At 49.0% G+C, this 16,629-nt stretch overlaps 1 protein-coding gene across 11 annotated transcripts in view; it reads left to right on the top strand.

Moving 5' to 3' along the window:
* The window catches only part of ANKMY1 (ankyrin repeat and MYND domain containing 1), a 67,322-nt gene that overhangs the window by 9,489 nt on the left and 41,204 nt on the right, over positions 1-16,629 (top strand). For 5 of the 11 annotated variants that reach the window (XM_081260461.1, XM_081260453.1, XM_081260451.1 and 2 more), the window contains exons 2-4: positions 244-1,301; positions 1,394-1,583; positions 4,316-4,459. In XM_081260461.1, the coding sequence (XP_081116587.1) occupies positions 1,228-1,301; positions 1,394-1,583; positions 4,316-4,459 (408 nt within the window). In that variant the 5' untranslated portion in view covers positions 244-1,227. Of the gene's footprint in view, positions 1-9; positions 1,302-1,393; positions 1,584-4,315; positions 4,460-16,629 lie in introns of those variants that run through there. The other 6 variants (XM_081260458.1, XM_081260459.1, XM_081260454.1 and 3 more) reach the window with 5 other exon arrangements.

The raw sequence follows: 16,629 nt of genomic DNA, 5'->3' as shown, positions 1-16,629 counted from the left end.
AAACAGAGCACTCGCTGCTCACCCTCTCTCTGCCATGAAGTCACTTTGAGAAGGTGACATCTGTAAGCCAGGAAGAGAGCGCTCACCAGGAACCAAGTCCACTCGCTTCATGACCTCAGACTTCCACACTTTAAACCTGTGAGAAATAACTGTCATTGTTTAAGACCTGACCTGGTCTGTCCCCAGTCTGTGGTGGTTTGTTATAGCCTCCTCAGCAGGACTAACAGAGTTTCCATCTTACAGAGGAGGAGACAATCAGGAAGGGTGAGGAGCCCATATAGGCCAACCAGTGGGAGGTGCCAGACACAGGTGACCATTTCCAATGACCCTCTGGTGGGTTTTACAGCTGACTGCTTGTGTTACGATTGTCTTGATCGGCCTCAAAATTATCTCCATTTTTCTCAGGAAAAAATACAGTGAAATTTCTGTTTCTCCTATTCCTACCATAGATCATCTTTCCCCATTATGGTTAGCTTTTATTAAACAACAGTACCTATCCCGTGTAGAAGAATGAGAAAAAACAGGTGTATGAGTTTGCCAGGGCTGCTGTAACAAGCACCACACAGACCAGCTCTGGAGGGGGAGGCCAAGGTCAAGGAGCCAGTAGGCTTGGCTCCTTCTCTATCATGGCTGGTACATGATCATCTCCTCCCTCCACCCAGTCCCGTCACCTTCACCATGTCCAGGCTTCCCCCTCTCATGGAGTAGGGCTCATCTGATGACCTCACTTTAAAGGATTAACTCTGTGAAGACCGTATCTCCAAATAAGGTCACATCTGAGGTGCTGGGTTTGGGACTCCAACATTAAAATTTTGAGGGTGGACACAACTCAACTCAACCTGAAATAGCAGGTAAGCAAGAGAGAAGACAAACCCCATCCATGCCCCAGACACTATCCTTGCTGTCTTGGGTGTCTGTCCTCCATAGTTAACCATATACCAAATGTAGAACTCGTGTTCTCAGCAGCAGGATCTCTTGTCGGCAGATAATATTCTTGGCCTCTGTGGGCCATAATTGGCATTCCAGGGCTGGCTGGTGGAGGGGTCAGGACCTGAAGGTTCCCAGGCCCAGAGGTATAAGCCAGACATTGGGACAGGTCTGTAGCCCAGATACCAGCTTACAGCATTCCCCAGGGAGTTGGAGGGCGGCAGAGGGGTGTGTGTGTGTTGGGTATCCATGTCTAAATCATGATGTGTACCTTTAGATAGAAGAGCAGGAAAGAATAAAATGCACCTTGTGCACACCCCTGTGCACCTCAGAGTCCGCATGCAGACGCTCTGCCCTCAGTGGTGCATCTGGAGGTGGAGTACCTGCTGTTGTGGTCGCCCGTCCCGGCAGGCGCTGTGCAGGTGTTTCAGCCTGTTGTGACTGCCTCCCTTTGCTCTCTTCCTAGGGATGGGACAGTGCCCCCCAGAGACGAAGGTGAGGAGTCTGAGGGCCCCCTGAAGGAGCAGAGCCTGAAGGGGACCTACATCCAGCTTGTCCAAGGGGTGCAGGAGTGGCAGGATGGCTGTGTCTACCGAGGGGAGTTTGGGCTCCACATGAAGCTTGGATATGGTGAATTCTCTTGGCCCACGGGTGAAGTAAGTGCCTGAGCTGTGCTCACACCACCTCCCACAGGGGGTAGGGGCTGGGCCTCTCTCCCAAGAACCAGGTGGTGGGCGTCTTTGGACACCTCCTCAGGAAGGATTTCGGCTGACACCTTCCTAGTGAGGATGCCCAGAGGAAAGTCCCTCCAGACTCCCCACAGTACATGGTTTCCTGGGGTGCGTGGGAAGAAGTTTGGGAAACTGATTTAAGAAGACAAATTCTTATTCTGGGCAGATGTTTTAGAATTGTGAATTACTGCAGCAATTTGTAGGCTTATACTGGTGAAATCACCTGTATTCAAGATGAAACAGATGGGGAGCACATTCTTAGAGACAGAATGAGGCACATTCTTGCACTCTGAGCTAGGCCATGCCCAGGACTTCAAGGGCTGAGACCAGGAGCCCAGAACCATTTGTGTCTCCTGGTGTCCCTGGCTGGGAACAGTAGCTAAGTGGGCAGCAATTCTGGGGCATGTGCTGAGTTCTGGGGGCTCAGACCATCTCCCCTGTGGGATGGAGGGTCTTGAAGATGTCCAGGTGGAGGATTCTGCCCTGGCGGTGCCTAGCCATGGTGCAATTCAGCTGAGACCTCATCAGGAGGTGATGCAGGGCTGTGTGTGTTGGGTGGGTTGTGAAAGGGTGCAGGGTGGTCCCGAGTGCTGGAGCCCTCTGGGAAGGTGCTGGCTGGTGAGGCCTCATGGGGGATCACTGATTCACAGCTCCACCCATCTGTTCCTTGTGTGAGTCTGTCTCTGGATACCTGGTTTCTCTGACTTTTTGGCCCAAGGCTGGGGACACGTGGGCCAGCCTTTAACGTTTGCCCTGGCTCCCCAGCTAAAGAAACAGTAGGTGAAATAGGACCCTCTCAGCCCAGTTCCAAAGTCCTGGGATCCTGCTGGCTAGCTTCAGTCTGGTGAATGCTCCTCCTGGCACGTGCGGTCTTGCATGGGACCACAGCAGACACAGTTGTGGCCACCTGTTCTTTTCAACAAGGGCGGTTCAGAGTATGGGTGTCACATGGAGGGTGGTCAAGCCATGGGAGGGACACACTTGTCCAGAGGAGAGCAGCAACGGGGAAAAGATCAGCCATCTCCCAACAGAGTCTGAAGAATGGCCAGGTGTAGGGCCAGGAGTCCTCCAAGACCGCAGAGCGGGACTGTGCATGGAGCACCTGAGACCGGTGCCTGTCCACCTGGAGTGTGCCCCCAGCTCAGGGAGACCCCAGCCTCCTCAGGGCCCTGGTGGGTGCTGAGCCCCGGCACAGCCGTCCTCAGGCCTCGACTTGTTTTACTCACACGGTGGCTGCAAGGCCTGGTTCCTTGTCCACAGTCCCCGGTTCGATCCTTCCAGCCCAGGTTTCCCCCAGGGATGGAAGAACATGGCCGGTGTATTTAGGTGGGGGCCAGCTTTTCTACCCTGGGGCCTGGGCCATTGGGTGCAGGGCACAGATGCGTCCAGCTGCAGCAGCTCTTAAACCAGAGGAGAGGACAAGAGCACCCCTTGAGGGCCTGAGCACATTGACTGTCTTTTGAGACACGTGTGTAGCCTGGTCCATTCTGAGGACCAAGGAGGGGCCGAGAGATGACCCGTGTTCTGAGGAGGACGCAGCTGTCTCTCGGGTATGGAAGTGTGAGGCCCAAGAGCTGAGAGTTCCCCTGACAATTTTTTTTAAATGATTTGCACTTGGTTTTTGTTGGTGAAAGGTTGGACTCAGATAATCTGCTCCAATGTCCTACAAATCAAGGGAGCATTGGCAGAATGGAGACTCCATCCTGACTGCCTCCCTACTCACCGAATGTCCTTCATGGGCCAAACTCTGTCACTAATGAAACCCAAATTTAATCCAGTGGAATTAAAAAAGGTCTTTCTTGGTTCTTGTTACAAAAGTTCAAGGGTAAAGTAGCCTCAGGCTGGGCTGGATCCAGGAGCTCATCATCCAATCAGGCAGGCCCTCGATCTTCCTTCTTCATATGGGGGGCCAAGACTGGCCTTCTACTGCCTGGCCAGTCTCTAAAGGTGGCTGCACATGTTCCTAAAAGAAGTCCCTCGCTGAATGCAGGTGTGCCTTAGAGTCAGGTTAGGTGACCAAACCAGTCCAGGCCGAAGCTGGGGTGAGGAGTCCTCGCGTGGGGCCAGGGTCACATGGGGGCTGGGGCCTGCAGAAAGGGTATCATCATGGCCTCCTGTGGGGCACCGCGTCCGGCTGCCTGAGAGCTCAGGCCCAGCCCTTCTGACAGAAAAGTCAGGTCCACCTGCTGGAATGCCCGGGCTGGGTGTGCGTCAGGAGTGGCACTGAGCCCACCCACTGGGGTTCCTGAGCTGGGGGGGAGCCCCCAGGCCCAGCCCCCAGTCCAAGTCCTAAGAAGTCCCACCTCCCCCCCATCCACCTGTGACCTTATAGGGGGCCCTGTGGGTTGGGGCGGGGGTCCTGAGCTGTCAGTACCCCAGGACAGAGAGTCCACCCTTCCTGATGCCCCATCTCTAGCCAGCTCTGAAACCTCCAAACTCCCCACCCGAGTCGAAGGCAGGAGAGGGGCACGGTCACCAGGGGCCTCACTGCCAGGCTCCCCTGGTGCTTGGGGTGACCACTCTGAGGTTCACGTTGGCCACCTGGACTTCAAGGGGGGCGGTGGCTAGTGCAGCCCGCAGCCCCACTCACAGCACAGAGGTGGTGTTTGGGGTGGTGGTCCCCAGGCACCAGGCCTACTGACCTCTCCACTTGACAGTCCTACCGCGGGCAGTTTTACCGGGATCACTGCCACGGCTTGGGCACCTACATGTGGCCTGACGGCTCCAGTTTCACGGGCATGTTTTACCTCAGCCACCGAGAAGGCTATGGCACCATGTACATGAAGACCACACTTTTCCAGGTGAGGGGCGTGGCTGCCAGCAGGGGTGGGCCTTCGTGGGTGGAGGTGAGGAGCAGGGCCCTGCCTTCAGGTGAGCCCTGGGTGTGCTGTGTATCTAGACTACTGGATAAAAAGATATCTAGGTCTCGGCCGGCACGGTGGCACACACTTATAATCCCAGTGGCTCGTGAGGCTGGGACAGGAGGATCATGAGTTCAAAGCCAGCCTCAGCAAAAAGCGAGGCGCTAAGCAACTCAGTGAGACCCTGTCTCTAAAGAAAATTCAAAATGGGGCTGAGGATGTGGCTCAGTGGCCAAGTGCCCCTGAGTTCAATCCCCAGTACCCCCCCCCCCAGAAAAAAGATATTTAGGTCTTGAGGAAGTGTATTTACATATAAGCATCCTTCTTAATGATTGTAGTGATACTAACAGTCAGGATATAAGTAGCAGATGAAAACCTTATTTCATTTCTCAGAAGGATAACAGCAAGTCATACATCCCCTAGATTAATGAAATATACTCTGCATTTAACTTTCAGTATATAAACTGGATCATTCTATGCATATTATTTGAAACTTGCCTTTTTTCCAGAGAACATGCCTCGTCTTTCAAATACACAGGCCCTTTTCTCCCCTTTAATTTTATTGCAGTATAATTTTCGATAATTCTTTTTAATATAGAGTTCTGAGCCTTTGGACAAGTATGAGGCATGTACCCACGGCCCAGAGAAGGATGGGGAAGGCCTGTCTCCCCTGCCCGCCTCCTGGACCCCCCTTGCCCTCTGCGAGGGGCCAGGTGTGGAACCTGCCGTGAGCCTGGGGTCCCTGGCCTCTGAAATTCCGCCTCCTGGGCCTCTTCTCAGTCTGTTCCTTTTTGCATCCAAACAGTTTTCCATGCTATGAAGCCACCACAGCTTAACTCCTAAGACACTGAGGTTGTTTCCCGTTTGAAGGGATGAGGATAAAGCTGCACTGGGCTGGGGCTGGGGCTGGGCTCCGCGCAGAGCGCTTGCCTGGCATGGGTGCGGCCCTGGGTTCGATCCTTAGCACCGCATAAACATAAACAAATGAAAAAAGAAATGCTATCCATCGACAACTCAACAACATCTTGAGAGTAAAAGCGGCTGTGAGCATATGTATTTGTATGAACAAGCCCACATTAAACCTAGGCTGGGGCTGGGGCTGGGGCTCAGTGGCAGAGCGCTTGTCTACCATCCGTGAGACACTGGGTTCAATCCACAGCACCACAAAAAAGTAAATGGATAAAATAAAGGTATTGTGTCTATCTACAACCAAAACCAAAGTTTAAAAAAAAAGCAGGTTTTCACTTCACCTGGGCCTGGGCTTGTGTGTCATGTGGCTGGTGAATGCTCTGCGAGTTCCAGCGAACCCCCACTCTGCACCCCATGTCCCCACCGGCTCTGTGGGGGCTCCAGTGGTGGGCACCCTGGCCCTCCGTGTTGCATGGATGCTTCCTTCTCAGCAGCTCCAGTGATGGAGTGACTCACGGGGGGCTGAGAGGCACCCCGGCCACAGTGCCTGCCTTTTCCTTGGCCAGTCCTGCTGGGGGTCTCCCGTGTTATTCTTCTTTTCCCCAGAAAATCAGCTTCTGTCTCAATGGATCTTCTCTGCATTTAGTTCTGTTTCATTGCCAGTTTCTTTATTATACCCCCTGGATAATTTGCTATTCTTTTCTAATTCATTGACTTTCTGTTTTGCTTTTTATCTCATATACATGTTGGCTCTGTTTTGATTCTATAATGTTAGTGTTTATATTCAGTTCAAAACATATTGTGACTTCTACGGTGACTTCTCTTCCACCCAAGGGGTCTTTGACAGGAGTATTGCTTCCTGTTCAGAGTTTGGGCTCGGGCTGCCATCAGGCTGGTCCCCTGTGTGCTCCTGTGCCTGGGACTGGTCCCTGGGTGCTCCTGTGCCTGGGACTGGTCCCCTGGGTGCTCCTGTGCCTGGGGCTGGTCCCCTGGGTGCTCCTGTGCCTGGGACTGGTCCCTGGGTGCTCCTGTGCCTGGGGCTGGTCCCCTGGGTGCTCCTGTGCCTGGGGCTGGTCCCTGGGTGCTCCTGTGCCTGGGGCTGGTCCCCTGGGTGCTCCTGTGCCTGGGTGGTTTCAGCTCTCTGGGACCTGGGAGACTTGCTCTAGGACCCATCCTGCCTCTTTCAATGTTTGTGGGCCATCCAAGTCAGGTGGTGCCCTCTGAGGTTGTCTAGATCTTATATAAACTCACCAAGGTTTTTTATAGGCTCATTCTGCCTGTGACAGAGCCAGAATCTCCCACGATGATTGTCGCTTCTTTATTACTCCATAATTCTACATTGTATGTTAGATATTTGGAGACAATGTTATCGGATTAGGTAGAACTTTAGACTCATTGTATCTTCCTGGTAGGTTGAACATCTTATTATTATAAAGTAATAACTTTTGGTTTATGATCCAAAGTCTGATTTTTAGATATTAATAAGGCTGTATCAGCTTTGGGGGTTTATTTTTACTATGGTATGTCTTTCTCTATGGTTTTACTTCCAACCTTGGTTTTTGATTTGGATATCTCTTCTCTTTATTCTTAAAAAGTGTTTGTGTGCTGGGGTCATGGATCAGTGGCAGAGCACTCGCCTGGCATATGTGAGGCACAGGGTTCGATTCTCAGCACAGCATATAAATAAAATAAAGATCCAGGGCTGGGGCTGGGGCTCAGTGGTAGAGCACTCGCCTAGCACGCATGAGGCACTGGGTTCAATCCTCAGCACCACATACAAATAAAAAATAAAAATATTGTGTCCACCTAAAACTAAAAAATAAATATATTTTTAAAATAAAAAAAATCCATTGACAGCTAATTTTTTTAAAAAAGTGTATGTGTGCGCAATAAAATTCTGACAAATCACATACAAGAACATATTAAAAAGATAATGCACCACCATCAAAGGGGTTCATCCTAGGAATGCAAGGCTAGTTCAACATACGGAAATCAATAAAAGTAATTCATCACACCAATAGACTTAAAAACAAAAATAATATGATCATTTTAATAGATGCAGAAAAAACATCTGACAAAATAAAACACACTTTTATGTTCAAAACACTAAAAAACTAAGAATAGTGGGAACATAGCTCAACATTGTAAAAGCTATCTATTCTAAACCCAAGGCCAGCATCATTCTAAATGGATAAAAATTGAAAGCATTCCCTCTAAGAAACAGAACAAGACAGGGATGCCCTCTTTCACCACTTCTATTCAACATCATCCTTGAAACTCTAGCCAGAACAATTAAACAAAATAAAGAAATTAAAGGGATATAAATAGGTAAAGAAGAACTCAAACTATCACTATTAGTTGATAACATGATTCTATATTTAGAAGACCCAAAAAACTCCACCAGAAAACTTCTAGAACTAATAAATGAATTCAGCAATGTGGCAGGTTATAAAATGAACACCCATAAATCAAATGCATTCCTATACATCAGCGATGAATCCACTGAAAAAGAAATTAGGAAAAGTACCTCACACATAGTAGCCTCAAAAAAAGAAAGAAAGAAAGAAATGGAAGAACATCTCAGAAAATGGAAAGATCTCCCATGCTCCTGGATAGGCAGAATTAATATTGTCAAAATGGCCATACTACCAAAAGTGTTATACAGATTTAATAAATTCCTATTAAAGTCCCAATGAAATTCTTCATAGAAATAGAAAAAGCAGGGCTGGGTTGTGGCTTAGAGGTAGAGCGCTCGCCTAGCATGTGCAAGGCTCTGGGTTCGATCCTCAGCACCACATAAAAATAAATAAAATAAAGGTGCTGTGTCCAACTACAACTAAAAAATAAATATTAAAAAGAAAGAAAAAGAAAAAGCAATCATAAGGGGCTGAGACTGTTGCTCAGTGGTAGAGCACTTGCCTAGCATGTGTGAAGCACTGGGTTCGATCCTCAGCACAACATAAAAAAAAAAAAAGATACATAAAAAAAGAAAAAGCAATAATGAAATTTGTTTGGAAAAATAAGAGACCCAGAATACCTAAAGCAATCTTTAGTAAGAAAAGTGAAGCAGGAGGCATCACAATACCAGAACTTAACCTATACTATAGAGCTATAGTAACAAAAATGGCATGGTATTGGTGCCAAAATAGACTTGTAGACCTATAGTACAGAATAGAGGACACAGAGACAAACCCACATAAATATGGTTATGTCACACTAGACCAAGGTGCCAAAAACATTCACTAGAGAAAAGACAGCCTCCTCAACAAATGGTGCTGGCAAAACTGGAAATCCATATGTGGCAAAATGAAATTAACCCTCTCTCTCTCACCCTGAACAAAAGTCAACTCATAGTGGATCAAAACTTAAGCACTAGAATAGAGACCCTGTGCCTAATAGAAGAAAAAGTAGGCCCAAATCTTCACTATGTCAGCCTGGGATCTGACTTCCTTAACAAGACTTCTAAAGCTCAAGAATTAAAATCAAGAATCAATAAATGGGATGGATTCAAATTAAAAAGTTTCTTCTCAGCAAAGGAAACAATAACATGAGGAGAGAGCCTACAGATGAGAGGAAATTTTTATCACATGCACCTCTGATAAAGTATTAATCTCCAGAATATGTAAAGAACTCAAAAACTTACACCCCCCCAAAAAATCCAATCAATAATTGGGCTAAGGAACTGAACGGATACTTCACAGAAGAAATATAACCAATCAGCAAACATATGAAAAAGTGTTCAACATCTCTAGCAATTAGAGAAATGCAAATCAAAACTACTCTAGGATTTCATCTCACTCCTGTCAGAATGGCAATCATCAAGAATACAGGCAACAGTAAATGTTGGTGAGGATGTGGGGAAAAAGGCACACGCATACATTGCTGGTAGGACTGCATATTGGTGCAACCACTATGGAAAGCAGTATGGAGATTCCTCAGAATATTGGGAATAGAACCACCATTTGACCCAGCTATTCCACTCCTCGGTTTATACCCAAAAGACTTAAAATCAGCATATTACAGGGACACAGACACATCACTATATATAGCAGCTCGATTCACAATAGCTAGACTATGAAACCAACCTAGGTGTCCTTTAATAGATGAATGGATAAAGAAAATGTGGTATATATATTCAATGGAATATTACTCAGCTTTAAAGAAGAGTGAAATTATGGTATTTGCCAGTAAATGGAGTTGAAGAATATCATGCTAAGCGAAATAAGCCAATCCCGAAAAACCAAAGGACAAATGTTTTCTCTAATATGGGATGCTAATTCACAGTAGGTGGCGGGAGGAGGAACTACAGAAGAATAGCTTTATCTTAGATTAGGTAGAAGGAAGTGAAGGGAGGGGAAGGGAGAGGGGATGTGGGGATAGGAAAGATGGTGGAATGAAACAGACATTATTACTGTATGTATATATGTGACTGCATGACCAATATGATTCTACAACATGTACTCTCAGAAAAATGAGAAATTATACCCCATCTATGCATGATCTATCAAAGTGCATAAATGCATTCTGCTGTCATGTATGACTAATTAAAACAAATTTAAAAATAAAAAAGTGTATGTGCATGTGTGTTTATTTAAATATGGTCCATTAGCCACTTTGGGATACTTAGACTTGCGTTGTCCCCACGGTGGACCAGCCACACTTGTCTACGGAACACCCGAGATGTGGCTGGTCCAAATTAAGGTGTGCTGTACACTTGAGGCTCACACTAGACATGGAAGACTAAGCAGGAAAAAAATGCAAAATATTTCAACAATGAATATGAAGCATATGTTGAATCGATAGTTGAAAAGATGGAGTTAAATAAACGTATTATCTCAAAATTAATTCCACCTGACTTTTCACTTTTTGTAAGTGGCCACTATAAAATTTAAAAATGATATATGTGGCTAATGGTTTTCCCGTGGCCTGGCTCTGATGCAGACCACGGACAGTTCCTCTCAGTTGGCGACTGAAATTAATCTGCCCTAGGCATTCCGTTCCCACCCGTTCAACACTTCTCTCCTGTCTCGCCTCCATTTGGATTGATACTGTTTTAGAACTCGGTTGTTCTCAGATCATCCGTGTGGTGGTGTGGACATGAAGTGTGTTGGAGCTCGGTCTCCAGGTCAGCGCCCCTGGACCGCACACTAGTGACTGCAGGTCGCCAGCATCAAGGCCTGCGTCAACCGACCTCCCTTCCCAGGTTTGTCTCACAATAACTGTGCCTGATTCAAACGTGGGAAATGAAGTTAAAATAACCTGGAGCAAAGGAAAGGTGTCATTCAGAGTAGAATTACTCGTCCAGCACTCACACTGGGGTTTCTGGATAGTGCTAGAAGAAGTGAAAGAGTTCAAGATCTCAAACTGATGGTGCACGTCAGACTTTTGTCGCTGTAACAAAATGTGTGACGAAAGAAGAGATTTATTTTGGCGAGTGGTTTTGGAGGGCTCGGTCCACGGTCAGCTGGTGCCATTACTTTGGGCCTGCAGCTAGGCCATGGTGGAGGAAGGCTGGTCAGCTCATGGCAGCCCCGAAGCAGCGAGAGGGAGGACCAGGGTCAAGATACAGTTCCCAAGGAGACAGCCCCAAGAACCCACTTCCTCCAGCGGGGTCCTTCTCCTGTGGTTCCTACTACCTCCTGGCAGTTATCAGCTAGGAATTCCTGGGTTAATTCACTGATAACTAGATCAGTCCACTCCTAAGGTCAGAGCCCTCGCGATCCACTCACTGGTGCCCTTCCTCTCTAAACCACCACACTGATGCTCTGCACACAACCGACTCTCAAAAATAAAATGTCAGTCCAAATGAAGGAGAGACAGAGAAGTGCACAGTGGGAACCGCGTGCACAGGCAGACCTAACGTCAGACACCCGAGTGCTGATCTGAAATGTACGTGGTCTAAATCAGAGCCAGGCCACGGGGAAGTCATTAGCCACATACATGATTTTAAATCAGTGGCACATTATAAAAAGCAAAAAAAAGTCTACGCTGACTCGTCCAGTATGCACATGAAATGTGCACAGCTCTCGCATCCCTCAAACATCGGCTTTGTGGGATGTCCCAGAAGTCGCCACCATCTCTGCTCTCCTTCCTTACCAGGTCATTTTCTTCTTGCCTGAATATGACCCTTAGAGTCTAAATGTGTCCTGAGATCGGCTTTGCCACCTCAGTTCTTCAGGACCGCCTCTCAAGGAGAGGCTGGGAGATTGGCGGCCGATTCCCGGGCACAGCTCAGGTTCTGTGCCGTGGTTCCTGGACATCAGCTAACAGTCCCTCTTTGGAATATAATCTGTCCTTGGCTACTTTAAGGTTTTCTTTGGGTTCCTAGAGTTTCATTATGATGTTTTCATGGATCTGGAAAATTCTCACTGTTATTGCTTCAAGTGCTGCCTCTGGTCCTCTTCCTGGGAGTCCAGCTACCGGGGTGCAGGCGCCTCACGGAGCAGGACTCTGCTCCTCACTTGTGTGTCTTCGTTCGCTGGGCAGTGGCCCCGGGGATTGAACCCAGGTCTCACTCTTGCTAGGAGATCCATCACCAACTTTTATCTTTTTTCAATTTTATTTTGAGACAAGTTGCCCAGGCTGCCTGGGACTCGGGGCTGTCCTGCCTTAGCCTCCTGAGTCACTGGGGTCACAGGTGTGCCACTACGTGGGCCACATCTTCCAGTTTTATGCTATTTTATTCTTGTAGTTGAATGATTCTCCTTTTTTTGTATTTTTAGCCCAATTTTATTGAGATATAATTGTACAGTAAAATTTATGGATTTTTGAGCAACTCAGTACATTTTGGACAGATGCGTATCAAGGCCACCACCCGGATCAGGACTTAGCCCATTTCCTCTGCCTCTCTGGAGCCTGCCACCCTGTACCCTCCAGCCCTAGGCAACCACACCTGGCTCTTCATCTCGGCAGCACCCTGTTTTCTGTGAGTGTCACGTTAATGGGATCCACTGCTTATAGCATTTGGAGTTCCCCTCCCTGCCGTGTGGCGCTGTGGGCTCATGCATGTCCTCCTGGTTCAGAGGCCACTTCCTTCTTGTCATGCAGTGTCCACTCTATGGCTATCACATGACATTTTGTTTTAAATTCACCAGTAGATGCACATTTAAGTCCTTTGAATCCTTGGTTATTACAGATGAAGTGGCTGAGAACGTGGAGTGCAGATCCTCTGTGGACACGTCTCCATTCCTACCTAAGAGGGGTTGCTGCCCCTAATGAGAGTCCTACAGAAGTGGCCACCAGGCTCTCCCCAGAGAGGCCTTGCCCTTCGCAGTTCAGCCTCTGGGGACTGGGGACTCCACGTCCTTGTTAGCACTGACCTGGCTGTGGTTTTGATTTTGGGGGTCCCTGTGGTGTTATTTTGTTATGGTTTGATTCTGCAGTACCCTAAGTTGGAAATCCAGGTGCCACAGGAATCCAACACATGCTCAGAAGCCGCTCAGTGAGGCCAAGGTTACTTCTGCAGAAGGGTGTGCTACAGAATCTGGGGACCAGCACAGCTGGGCGGCAGTCCCCTGTGGTTATGCCTAATGCCGCTCTGTCCCCTGCTCGGACAGGAGGAACCAGTGCTACAATCTACACGACTGGCTAATTTTAAATTTGGGAGGGCAAAGGGAAGGGCTACAGTTAAAATGGCTGTGACTGGATCTTACCTCCCAGTGAAGGCTGAATGCTGTATTCTGAGGCGGGAACACGGAACTTCCTCCTTCTCACTAGTCCCCCTTTTTCTTTCCTACCTTTTGGTCTCATTTTCATGTTTGTCCTTGTGCCCTTTGGCATTGCCATCCATCCTAGACATGTTAACGTTTTGGGGTGGAAGTGACCCTCGGTAATGAGCTCGCCCCTGGTTAGTCGTTGAGATGGCTGTCCTGATGATCAGGAGCACGCGGTGAGGCCCTGCCCAGCTCCGTTGTAGCTGGTCTTCTTTCCAGGTCTTGATTAAAATCAGGTGGCAAGTGGCCAGGGTGGAAGTGATGAGTCGCCAACTCCAGAGGGGGAGTCTGAGCAGCAGCTCATAATAATTGTAAGATCAGGCGAGGTGGGCGGCGACCAAAGAGGCAGATTTTAAAAGGCCGCTGAGCGAGGCTTTATTGAGATATCACTCCCGGACGGAACTCTGTCAGACCCACAGAGTGGACAGGAGAGGGTCTGAGGAGAAACCGCGTGGGAGCTCAACCGAACTGGGATTTTATGGGGCTCACAGCAGGAAGGGAAGGGCTTGGGACAGGAAAAGGTGTTTCTAGCGTCCCTTGCCCCCTTGGAGTTGGTCAGGGGAGCTTGCTGAACTTCAGGATTGGCCAGGGGGTCCTGCTGATTGACAGGTGTTAGTCAGGAGATCCTGCTGATTGACAGGCGTTTCTGCCGGCGCCTGATTGATGTTCCTTTCCCGCGTAGGCTGCTTTGTTCTAAGTCACCACCACCGACCTAACACCCCGGCCTTTTTGTTGATACAGGGCGGCGAATTTTGTCTAGCTACTTCCTGCTTGCTTAGGGGCACCGAGGGAAGGGGTGGCTTGGGTGTGGATTCGGTGGGGAGGTGACTGTAGGGGTGTAGGAGCATCTGGTTGTAGGTCACTCTGGTGATTTCAGTCACGCGCTTTGGAGAGAACCTGAGGAGGCAGGGAGCAATCATTAGTAGAAGCCCTATTACTAATATAGGAGTGAGAATGGGAGTCAGCCCCGCAACGAAGGTTGAGTTTAGCCAGCCTGGCCAGGAGTCATTTGATGGTTGCTGTTTAAGCCTTTCACCCAGACGATGGAGGGTGTCAACATTCTCTTGGACCAAGCCAGTTTCATTGATATAATAGCAGCATTCTTCTTTCAGGAACAGACAGGCTCCTCCTTTGTCTGCTGTCAACAGATCTAGGGTTTGACGGTTCTGCAATGAGACTTGGGCAAGAGATGTTATTTGCCTTTGTAGGGAGGTGAGAGAGGCGGCTGATGCCTCTACTGCTTCCCGAAGTTGTTGTTCAAGCTTTTGAGTAGCGGTTACTGCAAAACCAAGTCCTCCTGCCCCAAGTCCAGCGCGGGAGGAGGCCAGGGAGAGTCCAGCTACTACTGGTAGGAAGACAGCCCTTCTTGTCCTGGAAAGGGAGGTGGTGACAAGCCACTTTAATTCAGCCTCACTGGACAGTTAATTGAGGGACCAAGGTGGAAGGAACACACAAAGCAAACGGCATGTTGAGGCTTAGATTTTTGTCAGGTACCATTGCACCAGAAAAAAGAACCCAGGCAGAGCAAAGGTTGGGGAAGAAATTCAAATGACCTGGTCACAGGGTGCTGAACCTGAGGAAGTGTAGCAGCAGGGAAACTCCCTGACGACTTACGAGAAAGAGGTACTTCCTCAAAGGCTGGAGAAGGGGGTCCTTGGGGTCTAGTCGAGGTATTGAGCAGAAAATCAATGGGACTCACAGTTAACGGAGTACGATCCAAACCTGCGCAGAGGAGACAGTCTGAAATGTTATTCACTTTGGACACATTGAGAAGCTGAAGGCCCCCTCTCTGAGAAAGGGTCAGCCCTAGGATGGGCACCTGCATCCAGCTGGTGTTGGAGTTCCCTCTCTTGCTCCTGGGTGGTTATGTGAATTTGAGGGAGCTCTTGTATGTAAGTTCTCCAGATTCTGAGAGAGGCTGAGGGGTGTTTGGCAAAACCCCATGAGTAAAATTTACCATCCACACCAGAAGCCCATTTTGGGTCCCATGGGTCCTAAATAGTTAATTTAGTGTATGCTTGATTCTCATAGCAAGGCTTATCTAGGAAGTGTTTTTTGCATGAATTATAAGGGCACCCGCCATAGGTGTCAGGCCAGCACTTACAGGATTCCTCAGTTTGGACTGCTATGAAGCATAGCGTGCTGAACATAAGTGGGACGGGTGGCCCTGTTGAATCCAGTAAGGATGACCCCCAGATTGCCACCAGTGAAGGGGCAATCACCTTGACCCATAAACTGAGAGCGGGTGGTGCCACCCTGCTGCCATGTTGCTTGGATGTAGACGCGCCATCTGTGGTTGGGATAGAAGCTTGAGAGAGATTAATGATTAGTAAAAGTAGAACAAGGTTAGCGAGAAATAAATATGACTGTATGGGGTCCCTGTCCAGCGAGGTTGCAACAATTGAGGATGCAGCTCTCGAAGTAAGACTTCGTCACCCGGTTGAAGAGGGTCTGATTCAGTTCCTGGTTGTGCTGGGACAGAGGTAACGGGTGGTGCAGGAAGACACCCGTCTGCGTGTTCCCTTAGGAGTCTGTGTAGAAGGGTGAGATAGGGCAGGTAGGACACAGGGGGGGAGAAGTGATGGAAAAGCTTTGGCTGATCAAGAAAGGGCGCCCAAGGAGTAGCTCAAAGGGGGCTAAGGCCTGAGGGAGCTCTGGGGGCTGCCCGAATTCAGGTGAGGGCGGACGGCAGGAGACTGGGCCGGGACAGCCAAGTTCAATAGCAAGTTTAGTGAGATGATCCCTGAGAATGCCGTCAGTCCTGTCAACCTGACCCAAGGATGGGGTCAGTGGGGGATGTGGGGCCTCCAAGTGACCTTGAGGCCTTTGGAGATGGTTGAGCAACCTAGAAGTGAAGGCTGGAAGGAGGCGGGAAGTCCGAACCTGGGATGGTCTGCGACGCTGTCAGCAGTTTCCCTGGAGGTAGGGAAGGCTTCTGTCCAGCTATCCCCAAGTCGCAGCAGTTAGATCCTGTGTCAAGGCCTGATCAAAGACGTAGGGACTGTCCCTGAAGCCTTGGGGTAGGCCTGTCCATGTCAGCTGTTGAGACCTAAAGGATGTAGGGTCTTTGTGAAGGCAAAGAAGTAATAAGAGTCAGGTGCCGCAGTCTGGCTGGGCACAAATCACAAGCCACTCAGGCAGGAACAAACTTTATTTCTGAACTCCACCAGCACACTCCACACACGCTCCCGGGAACTCTCCCGAACGCCACCCACGTGGCTCCTCCAGGCACACCACACACCCACCGGAACTCCCACCACCGGAACTTCCCCAACCCACGCGAACTCTTCAGGAATCCCCGCGAGAGCTCAACCGGAACTCCAGGGGAACTCCGCGAGAACTCAAAAGTCATCATGGTCATGGCTCGCTGGCGTCACCTCTCAACCACGACTTCTGGCAAAAATGCCAGGCGTCATCCCGACTCGGCTGTGGCCCTCAACAGTCAGGATGGAGGGCGCTGTCAAGAAGGCCAAAGGGGGATATGAGAAA

This window comes from Spermophilus citellus, assembly GCF_964194105.1.
Source record: "Spermophilus citellus genome assembly, chromosome: 11".
NCBI classification, from domain to species: Eukaryota; Metazoa; Chordata; class Mammalia; order Rodentia; family Sciuridae; genus Spermophilus; species Spermophilus citellus.
The sequence above is the reverse complement of the archived record's forward strand: the minus strand, read 5'-3'. Positions and strand labels throughout refer to the sequence as shown.